General features: G+C 44.3%; 2 protein-coding genes across 2 annotated transcripts; both read right to left on the minus strand.

The window, feature by feature from the left end:
* Positions 1 to 210: 210 nt before the first annotated feature.
* Positions 211 to 901, minus strand: LOC119281027 (histone H3.2). Its single transcript, XM_037561682.1, has one exon. The coding sequence runs from the start codon at positions 808 to 810 to the stop codon at positions 400 to 402; it is 411 nt and encodes a 136-aa protein (XP_037417579.1). The 5' UTR covers positions 811 to 901; the 3' UTR covers positions 211 to 399.
* A 6,468-nt stretch (positions 902 to 7,369) lies between these two features.
* On the minus strand, positions 7,370 to 10,879 carry LOC119281040 (actin-7). The gene is made up of 5 exons (XM_037561687.1): positions 10,738 to 10,879; positions 9,677 to 9,758; positions 9,197 to 9,590; positions 8,506 to 9,119; positions 7,370 to 7,666 (listed from the first exon to the last, which is right to left on the minus strand). The coding sequence occupies exons 2-5, from the start codon at positions 9,731 to 9,733 to the stop codon at positions 7,601 to 7,603; spliced, it is 1,131 nt and encodes a 376-aa protein (XP_037417584.1). The 5' UTR covers positions 9,734 to 9,758; positions 10,738 to 10,879; the 3' UTR covers positions 7,370 to 7,600.
* Between the last annotated feature and the right edge of the window lie 338 nt (positions 10,880 to 11,217).

Here is an 11,217-nt window from a genome sequence, read left to right on the forward strand (position 1 = left end):
ATCGGGAAAAAGGAAGTTATGGTCTACTCAGATTGATTGGCAAAAGCATATTCAGAGTTTCAGGCCTTGCTTTTCAGGAGTAACAAAATGTTAAGATTCAGAAAGCTGCAATTGGTTTACTGCTTTCAGTTGACAATCCAAAATAGTAACAGTAATCCAAATTTGAGGCAAGATCACGTCGGCAAACAATCAGTTGCACAGAGCAAACAATTAAGAACAGATAGCCAACTTTCATTGCTGATGGTAACAAGATGGTTACATCAGGCACAGCACAAGAACATAACACGGCCACCATGGCACGAACAGAGAGAATCCTACTACCACAACGCCAGATTTCCACCACGCAACACAGGTTCAGAACCTAACACCCTCTACACCTCCGACGAAGCTCGAGGCGCTCTAGGCCCTCTCGCCACGGATGCGGCGGGCGAGCTGGATGTCCTTGGGCATGATGGTGACGCGCTTGGCGTGGATGGCGCAGAGGTTGGTGTCCTCGAAGAGCCCGACGAGGTAGGCCTCGGCGGCCTCCTGCAGCGCGGAGACGGCGGAGCTCTGGAAGCGGAGGTCGGTCTTGAAGTCCTGCGCGATCTCCCGCACCAGGCGCTGGAAGGGCAGCTTGCGGATGAGCAGCTCGGTGCTCTTCTGGTACTTGCGGATCTCGCGGAGCGCGACGGTGCCGGGGCGGAAGCGGTGGGGCTTCTTCACGCCGCCGGTGGCCGGGGCGGACTTGCGCGCCGCCTTGGTCGCCAGCTGCTTCCGCGGCGCCTTGCCGCCGGTGGACTTCCTCGCCGTCTGCTTCGTGCGGGCCATCGGGACGGGAGGCGCTTCGTGGGTGGGGGAGAGGGAGCTCTTGGGGGATCTGGGAATGGAGGATGGGATTGGAGTGAGGAGGACGACGGGGAGTCGGGTGGATTTTAATAGGCGGCGGGTGGGCGCGAGGCTGCGGAAATTTTGGGTTTCGGGGGCGGGTGGGTGCTGGTTTTGGGAAGCGAGGTGGGTTTGAAGCGTTGGATTTGGTACGAGTGGACGGTGGGGATATGGCCTCGGGCGAGGCACGCGGATCGTGGGGGGCGATCCGCGGCGTGGTGGTTCCTGCGCCCTGATTGGTTGCGGTTGCGAGTGGGCTGTGACCGTCTGGCCCTCTGCTTGGGCCTTGGCGTGCCAGGGATCGAGACATGCGTTCTTCTCCTTGAGCAATTTTAAGCTTATCACTGCAGGGCGTTGATGTGTTTCCTTTTTTACAAAATGAACCCTTTTTTTGAATAGTTTGAATTGATTACCACATGTGTCACGTGGTAAAAAAAAGGCATTCCTTCTCTTCCCCACACAATACGGCTAGCGTTTCAATTGTAGCAGCGGCAAGAACTGCAGGGTTGAGTTGCCATGGAGGATTGATGATGTCGTGTGCCATCACATGAGGGGAGGTGATATGCTCCGCTTCAAGCGATACCAACTTTTGTGTCGCTCGGGTAGGCGAACACACAACTCTACATAGGCCGACCGGCCAGTAGCGAGCATCGCTCGAGTCTGTTAGGATTGAGAGATTTTTTTTGTTTTTTTTTAACTGTATTCTGAGAAACCAATCACAAAATCAACGGATATTAACAAATATACGAAAAATGTGAATTTTAAAAGTTCATGAAATTGAACACGTTCTTGAATTCAAAAAATGTTCGTGAAATGCAAAAAATGTTTAGGTATTTGAAAATTTTCATGAAATAAAAAAAATGATCGTGACTTTGAAAAATGTTCATGAATTTGATAAATGTACACGATCTTGAAAATGTTTGTGGATTTGAATAATATTCATGAATACAAAAACAACCACAAATTCAAAAAATTGCGAATTTGAACAATGCTTATGGATTCAAAAAAATGTTCAAAATCAAAAAATCATGAAATTTTAAAATGTTTGTGAGTTCAAAAATGATCGCTATTTAAAAAAAGTTTTGCAAATTTGAGGAATGTTCACAAATTTTAAAAAATGGATACAATTTTTTTAATCACGAAATTAAAAGTGTACATTTATTTTTAAAAACATAAAATTACAAATATATTCACGGACTTCAAAAATATGTGAATTAGAAATAAAAAAGACAAAAAAGGCAAACAAAACAATAGAAAAAGAGCATGAAAAATAAAGCGGCATAGAAGCTTCCCAGGGAAAGTATCTAGTGCTCCCAGGCCTAGGGTGCTCCCGGTGCTCCGATGCGAAAAACATTTTTTAAAATGTTCAAAAAATTCTGAAAAAAATGTAGAACATCGACGGAACATCGATGTCTCTTGTCACAAATTTTAAATCAAAATTGGAAATATTGCTCGAGATACAAAAATGACAAATTTGACATCAATGTGATAATGGGCCAAAACTAAAGCCCAACTTATGTTATGTACAAAAATTTGTCATTTTTGTATCTCGAGATATGTTTCGAATTTTGATTTGAAACTTTGTGACAAGAGACATCGATGTTCCGTCGATGTGCTACATTTTTTCAGAATTTTTTGAACATTTTTAAAATGTTTTTCGGACATTTGGAGCAACGGGAGCACCCCAAGCCTGGGAGCACTAGATACTTTCCCAAGCTTCCCAAAACTGAGTGGGAAGCTCCTAGAAACTTAGCAAAACCACACGAGGGAAACGCTTTATAACCCTTGATGGGTCGGCCCACACCCGAGATCGCGTGGGCGATTGCAGCGTTAGGTGTCGCAACGGCAGTGGTGGAGCTAGGATAATGCAAGGGTATGCGGTGCATGCCCAATATTTTTTGCAAATTTTTTTCAAGGGTAATAATTTTTGCAAATAAAGCAGGCCTCCGTGGGCGACGCATGTCGATCAGCGCCAGGGGACCAATTGACCACGCGATACGCGCCGGTCCCACGGGTCAACACCAGGCAGGCCACGCGCTCCACTGCACCCGTGCCACGCAGGCCCGACGTGGGATCTGAGCCGATCCCGCCAATTTGCCCAGATCTTCTATGGCATTTTATGTCGTCTCCATTGGTTTCTCCAGCCATAAACGATCTAGCAGACTCGGGTGGGATTGTTCCTCAGGACGGGTTGTATCTTCTGCACAACACGATGCAGCAGCCCCTGAATCTTCTGTGCACGCGCCTACACCGCCCCGTACACGCCTCCAAGCTGGAATATTCAACCAGTAAACTATAAAACTAAATGTGGTTTAGTTGTTTCCATTGGTCCATGGGAGAACCACACTCTATTCATGAGGCTCTTGCTGATCCGAAGCGGAAGAAGGCTATGGATGAAGAGTTTCATGCTCTTCAGAAAAAACACACGTGGCATGTAGTTCCTTCACACCTAGGTAAAAATGTGATTGTTTGCAAGTGGGTGTTTAGAATAAAGTGAAGGTCAAATGATACAATAGATCATTATAAAGCTAAACTTCTTGCAAAGGGGTTTAAGCAGAGGTATGGATTAGATTATGAGGATACTTTTGGTCCTGTTGTTAAAGTTGCCACCATTCATCTTGTTCTATCTATTGTTGTGTCCAGAAGATATGGAGTCTCAAACAGGCAGATGTGCAAAATGCATTTCTTCATGGTGTTCTAGAAGAGGAACCGTATATGCAGCAACCCATGGGTTTGAGGATAAAAATAAACCATTTCACATATGCATGCTTGATAAGTCTCTATATGCACCAAAGCAAAGCTCCAATAGCATGGTACTCTCGTTTGAGCTAAAAGTTGCAAACACTTGATTTTATTCTCTTCAAATCGAATACATCATTGTTCATTTACAATAAGTCAAACTCCATTATCTTTGTGCTTATTTATGTTGATGATGTTGTTGTCACAAGTTCATCAAATGAGGCAGTAACAACTCTTTTGAAAGAAATTTACTCATAATTTTCTCTCAAAGATCTAGGAGACTTGCACTTCTTCCTTGTATTGAGATAAAGAGAAACAAAGAAGGTGGTCTTCATCTTTCTCAAAAAAAATCAACAGATCTTTGAGCAAGGCTGGATTGCGGGGCTGTAAACCATCACCAACACTACTATTCAGTTCAAAAAAATTGTCTCTTGTAGAGGGTCTACCCTTGAATCAAGAGGATGGCACTAGTGTTGCAAATGAGTCGAGTTCGGGCGAGCTGGGTTAGTCTCAGCTCAACTTATACTAAAATTTGAGTGAGCTCAAATTGATCGAATCTCAAGGCCGGGCTATTGAAAGTGGCTTGTGCTCAGTTTGTAACGATCTCCAGTCGATCTCAAGCTAGTTCCGAGCTAAATAAGATATTTTTTAATAATTAAAAACAAATTTTCAAACAAGGTAGACCACAACACAACATAAGAAACCATTATATAATTCAACTTATGCTCTCTCAACTAAAGACCTATACTTAATAGCAAGAGATCATGGATGAACTAGTAAGAGAAGAAAAAGAAGGTGTGTCTGCTCTCCAACTTTGGCCAAAATAGCATGATATTTAACACATGGCTGGCCACATATCATATTGGAGCTAAACTTTTTTGGCACTTAGTTAAGATTACATGTTTGGTAATAGGTAAAATAAAGAAAAATCATACACAACATATATTTTCTCCATGCTAAATTTTCTCCTTCCATGTTTGGTAATAAATTGTCCCATTTATTTCAATGTGTATCAAAATTATGTGATATCGGGCTATCGAGCTAAAATGAAGTGAGTCAATGTTGGCTCGAGATCAACTAGTTTCTCAGTCAAGCTACATAAAATGGCCATACTTAGCTCATTATATTCGAGTCAGACTCGAGTTGAGTCAAAATACAGGTCGATCTCGAGCAGCTCAGGAGCCTGAAGCTTTTCTTGCAGCCTTAGATGGCACCAAGAACATAAGTTTGGTAGGTGCATTCTAGATTTCCAATGCTTGACACTCACCAGACCTGAAATTTTCTTTGCAATAAATAAAATGTGTTAGTTTCCTCATGCACCCACTTCAGCTCATTGGACTGTTGCTAAACACGTATGAAGATATGTGAAGAATACTCTAAGTGTTGAACTAACCTTCAGTGAGTCATCATCTACCCTTGTTGGTGCTTTCTCTGATTTTGGTTGGGCGGGTTTCTTGAATGATAGAAGGTTAATAGATGGTTTTGCAGTTTTTTTTGACCCATCTTAATTTCATGGTGTGCAAAAAAAATAGGCAAAAGTGTCAAGATCAAGTACTCAGGCTGAATATAAGGCTCTGGCAAATGTAATAGCAGAGAATATATGGGTTCAATCTATGCTCAAGGAACTTAGAATATGTTACACACAAATCCCTTGTCTTTGTTGTGACAACCATGGTGCTACATATCTTTCTGCTAATCCTCTTTTTTTAATGTAAAACTAAGTACATTAAAATTGATTATTATTTTGTGAGAGAAAGAGTTGCTAGTAAGGAGTTGAAGATTCGATTTGTTCACTCAAAGGATCAAGTCGCAGACGACTTTACAAAAGCCTTGCCCACAAGATCATTCGGGGAATTTAGGCATAATCTTTAACTTGAGGAGTTTAGATTAAAGGAGTATGCTAAACAACATTATATTAGTCCAGCCTAGTCCGGTAGCGTGCGCCTTGAGCCTCACGTTAGAGTTGTTAGGAGATATTTAAGCTTAAACCTCTTTCTATCTCTTATCCCAACAACCATGTAATCTTCTCTCCCTCTCGGTTAGCTATGACCACTGAATCATGTAACCTACGAGATCTTCTCTTGTCATCTACTCCCTCCGTTCCGAATTACTTGTCTTAGATTTGTCTAGATACAGAGGTATCTAGCACTAAAATGAGTCTAGATACATCCGTATCTAGACAAATTCAAGACAAGTAATTCGGAACGGAGGGAGTATCAATATAACACCATGCGGGCCACAGTAAGTTCTACGAGATCTTCTCTGGGTAGGCATGACGTATGACGAGGAGAATAATGTGGAGTGGGAAGCGGAGGCTGAGCATGGAGAAGTCAGAAACCAAATAAAGAAACAAACACAAAACTACTGAACTTTTGATAGGCCCAAACAACATATTTTTGTTGTGGGGATAGGGCATTACGCGCCTTGGCTTTAGGAGGTGAACGCATGTACGCCCGTTAGCATTTGAGAGTAAAAAATCACTTGTTTACGCTTCAAATTACATTCATGTTAAAAAAAGGATGATTATCCCGGCCTCTACATTCATGTACATATACATACATGTAACACATTGAGGTCCTCATTATGTTTGCATTCGAGTCGCTGAGTCCGTCCTGACTGTGTTCGCATTCGAGCAATGAAAATGAACAGGACATGAAGACGATCGATGTAAAAGGAAAATCTTTGGACATCGATATCCATTATACGTGTGGCATAATAGATATTCGCCCACACACTGTGTGGCACTGTGGCATAGACAGAGGGTAGCCTACACGGGTTGTGTGTGGGCGAACAGTAGAATTGCCCAGACGTCCTAGCGCAGCTACAATAGATACCCGCAGGATAACGATTTAGTTGCCATCCAGGATGGCAGATGTTGTTATCCGGGATGGCAAATATGGTTGTAAAAGCATGTCAACTCTCTCTGTTTTGGTTAACTATAGTTGCCATGTCTAATTTATGATAGTTGCGCGGGCAATCAAATCATAGTTGTCGTGTGTGATTAACTACTTGCCACATATAGTCAAACAATAATTGCCATGTGTGTTTATCTAGTTGCCACGTGTGGTTAATCACAGCTGCCATGTGTGTTTACCTGATTGCCACGTACGCGCAACTGCATTTGCCGTCTAACAAACAAATTATAATTGCCATGCGTGTTTACCTAGTTGCCATGTACACGCAACTGCATTTGTCATCCAATAACGTGCGACTGTCGTGTGGACGAAAAGCAGTTCGCTCACACGCGCGTGAACTAGGTGGTTGCTGTGTGGCAGAAACTAGTTCGCCCACACAGCGCAGCTGGCAACCGCGTGCTATGGGGCGTGTGGGCGACCTCTCCAACACCCACACACCGGCCTTGTCCTACGTGGCACACGAAAACTGCCTTGAAATGTCAAGATTCGTGCAAACTGAACTGGACTATGATCCAGGCATGTGGGCAAGTTGCACATATGTAGGCCTTAGTGTTTCCGAAATCTTTTTTCAAAAGGAAAAAGGAAATCAAAGTATGTACGCCGCATCGACATGAGAGAGGAGATGAGCCCCGGCATCGTCTCGCCAAAGGCATCTCCTACGGTCGACGAGAAACTCCTCCGCCGCTTCTGCGCCCACCGCCGGTAGCCCTGTGGCACTCGGCAGTCGTCTAGTCTGGCTGCGAGGGGGCAGCAGGCCTTCTCCGGCAGCAGAGTTTCAGTGTCACTACGATTTCGACCAGGGCGTCTGGGTTTTGACTACTCTCCTTCGAAGAGGCACGAGTATGGCGTACCACACAATGTCGCTTAGGCATACACATACGTTCCATTTCATTATTTCATACAGCAGGCAAGCACCATGCAATTGTGCCAAACGGAAAAGATGAACCGATACTGATTTTTTTCCTGTACCCCTTATTCCTCTGAGGGTACACATCTTCTACAGAACACTAACCATGTACCATGTACTACTATATATTCTTGGCAGCAAGTCCCCTTTGTAAGTCCCCTTCACCGACTCTTCAAAAGCACTTCATGTGGACAATGCCGGGACCAGACTCATCGTACTCCGCCTTGGAGATCCACATCTGCCATTAGAAACAAATTCATGTTAAGAATCGATTCGGAACAACGCATCTCATTCAGCCCGAGAAATAACTTCTTAAACAGCCTCCCCTCTACCAAGCTACTGGCCTATCCTTTGGTTGCAAAAGCAATCATAGCACATTACAGATTTTAGAATGTCTTGGAAGATACTCCCTCCATTCACAAATATAAGATCTTTGGACAAAGGATGAATTTTATTTGCTCAAAATGAAGCATCAAGACGATACAAACAGATGAGCATGCACACCCGGCCTGTTCATAGCTAGGACGCACACAACCAACACCAACACACGCACACAAAAAACACTTCGACAAATAGCAAAGTCATATAAGACCAACGCTATACGTAGGCGAAGAAAAGAAAATGTATTGGATATTTCAATATGTACTATATGCAGACTAAAATGTGTGAACAAACACACTAAAATGTGTCTATATACATCCGATTAAGAGAAAAGTTAGAACATACTATATTTGTGAACAGAGGAAGTACTATTTTTTCATATTCTGGTAAAATGGCATACTAGAAATATCTAAAAGTTCAAGCAGAGGATATGACCATCTATGTTAATTAGAATATTATAGGCCAATTTCCTAAAAATATGAATTAAATGTATATTCAGATTGAATTCTCTAAAATAGTTAATGCATACCCTGCCAACCCAAACTGAAAGTGGATCATGAATAACGATACTAACTCAATCGTCAGAAAAACATGCTGAGAAAAAACTATCCCGAAGAGCGCTATAAAAAATTGTTGAGCAAAGATAGGAGTAATGTATATGCAACTTCCACACTTGAGAGGGGGGAATATACTAACCTGCTGGAAAGTGCTAAGAGAGGCCAAAATAGAGCCACCGATCCAGACACTGTATTTCCTTTCAGGTGGTGCAATAACTTTAACCTTCATACTGCTAGGAGCAAGGGCCGTGATCTCTTTGCTCATGCGATCAGCAATTCCAGGAAACATGGTAGAACCTCCACTGAGAACAACATTACCATACAGATCCTTTCTGATATCAACATCACACTTCATGATGGAATTGTATGTCGCTTCGTGTATACCAGGAACTTCCATACCAACATGAGATGGCTGGAACAGCACCTCAGGGCACCTGAACCTTTCTGAACCAATTGTTATAACCTGACCATCAGGCATCTCATAGCTCTTCTCCACAGAGGAGCTGCTCCTAGCCGTTTCCAGCTCCTGCTCATAATCAAGGGCCACGTAAGCGAGCTTCTCCTTTATGTCTCTGACAATTTCCCGTTCAGCGGTTGTTGTGAGGGAGTACCCTCTTTCTGTGAGGATCTTCATTAGATTATCCGTGAGGTCCCGGCCAGCAAGGTCCAAACGAAGGATAGCATGAGGAAGCGTGTATCCCTCGTAGATTGGAACAGTGTGGCTCACACCATCACCAGAGTCGAGCACAATACCTGCAGGAAAAACGTTGTCAACCACCCTATGCAGTGAACTTCAGCGGCAACTGTTTCAAACAAGGCGGCAGACATACCAGTTGTTCGACCGCTGGCATACAAGGACAGAACGGCCTGGATTGCAACATACATTGCTGGGCAACTGAAGGTTTCGAACATGATCTGGGTCATTTTCTCTCTGTTGGCCTTGGGGTTGAGAGGGGCCTCAGTCAGCAACACAGGATGATCCTCTGGTGCGACACGGAGCTCGTTGTAGAACGTGTGATGCCATATTTTCTCCATGTCATCCCAGTTGTTGACAATGCCATGTTCAATGGGGTATTTCAAAGTCAGGATACCTCTCTTCGCTTGAGCTTCATCGCCCACATAGGCATCCTTTTGGCCCATACCAACCATGACACCGGTATGGCGTGGCCTTCCTACAATGCTAGGAAAGACAGCCCTGGGTGCATCATCACCGGCAAAACCAGCCTGCCAAACATTAGGAATGTGATCAATTAGTTTGGGAGAGCATGTGTTTTTTTTTATGTTCAAAGGATTTTGTGCTGAATAACAACCTTGACCATTCCAGTGCCGTTGTCGCACACGATAGGTTGAACATCCTCATCAGCCATTTGTCAAGTTCCCTGTAACAGAAATCTGCAATGGTACGTTGGTATAAGAGCAAGTTTCTGTATAAACACCTAAACTGTCAGAAATGCTCCCATACAAAAGCAAATAAACCCATAATATCAGCGGTTCAGAGCGCCTGAAAGTGACAAAGGCACACATGTATCTGCCATGTGGTGGGATAGAGCAATTGAGGAACACCATCTGATTACATGCAACTACATTTTCAACAATCGAAGCATCAATTTAGAAACATGACATTAACTTTTTAAGCATAACGTGTTAAAGAAATATTTTGGTCGGTTGAAAATTTTTCTTCGATACACCATTTTATTAAGAATTTATAACAACACTAGCTGGCCTAATTCCTAAGGAGGCGCATAGCCAAGCAAAACACCAAACATGCAGCTAGTCGAAGCCGGCGTGCCGCGGCCAAATTACCAATCGATAACGCAGAGTAAGACAAACTTGGGCTCTTAGTCTTTCCCGATCCCAATTTCTAAAGCGAATCGCACTTATCGTGACATCACGGGTCACACATAGTTTAAGTAAGTATGGAAGCACTAAAAAACAGTATAATTCGCCTTGGTGTCTTGCTAGTGCTAACTGAAGAATTTGTCACGGCACGGTACCAGAACCCGCACATCGTCTAGAAGACGAAAAGCATCTGGGGGCAAGGAAAACCCCCACAAAAGCAAAATGAACAGTTCGCAATTATCTCCAGCAACACCACCAGGGAGCCCGCGCGACAAACGCATCCTCAGATCATCCGCTCGCCCCGGAAAATTCCCATGCTCCGTGAGGGATCGCCCACCCGCCGAGCAGCGAAATTCGCCGACAGCGCAGGAAACAGAAAAATTCGGGAACTCAGGAGTAAACCACGAAAGGTTCACCGATCGAAGCAGAGGCTAGCGGGGCGATCTACCTGGGGGGAAGTGGAACTCGACGGATTTGTGTCGCAGATCAAACGGGTTGAGGGGAGGAGCAGGGGGCGGACGGGGGGCGTCACCTGTTCGCGGGGCGTGGATGGCGCGTCTGGAGGGCTCTGCTCGGGCTCGGCGGATGAAGCGAGGTGGACTGCGGCGAGACGAAGGAAGGAATACGGCGGGCGGGCGGATGGCGTAAAGGCGTTGGGTGAGCCTGGGTGGTGCTTTATACGCGTCCATGCTAGAAAAGGCACGCCGCCCGTAGGAAGCGGCCCCGGTGCCGTGGCCGAGTTTTGGGGCTCCGCTCTGCTCTGTGGGTTTTGCGCCCGGGTCCCTCGTAGTGTGCGTAATAATGTGGAGCTGTGCCAGAGATTTCGCATCTTTCCCCTTTTGTGTTTGCTATAAAAACTAGTGGAAATTAAATGGAATGGTAAATGTTTGCCAAGAATTGCTACATATTCTTTTGAGTCTTCTTTTCATGAGAAATCTTCAGATCTAGCAGTATTCATCTAGATTGCCATGTTCAAAACATGAGTGAAAACCATGCGACTGGTGTGGCAGTG

This window comes from Triticum dicoccoides, chromosome 1A (genome assembly GCF_002162155.2).
Source record: "Triticum dicoccoides isolate Atlit2015 ecotype Zavitan chromosome 1A, WEW_v2.0, whole genome shotgun sequence".
Taxonomy (NCBI): Eukaryota; Viridiplantae; Streptophyta; class Magnoliopsida; order Poales; family Poaceae; genus Triticum; species Triticum dicoccoides.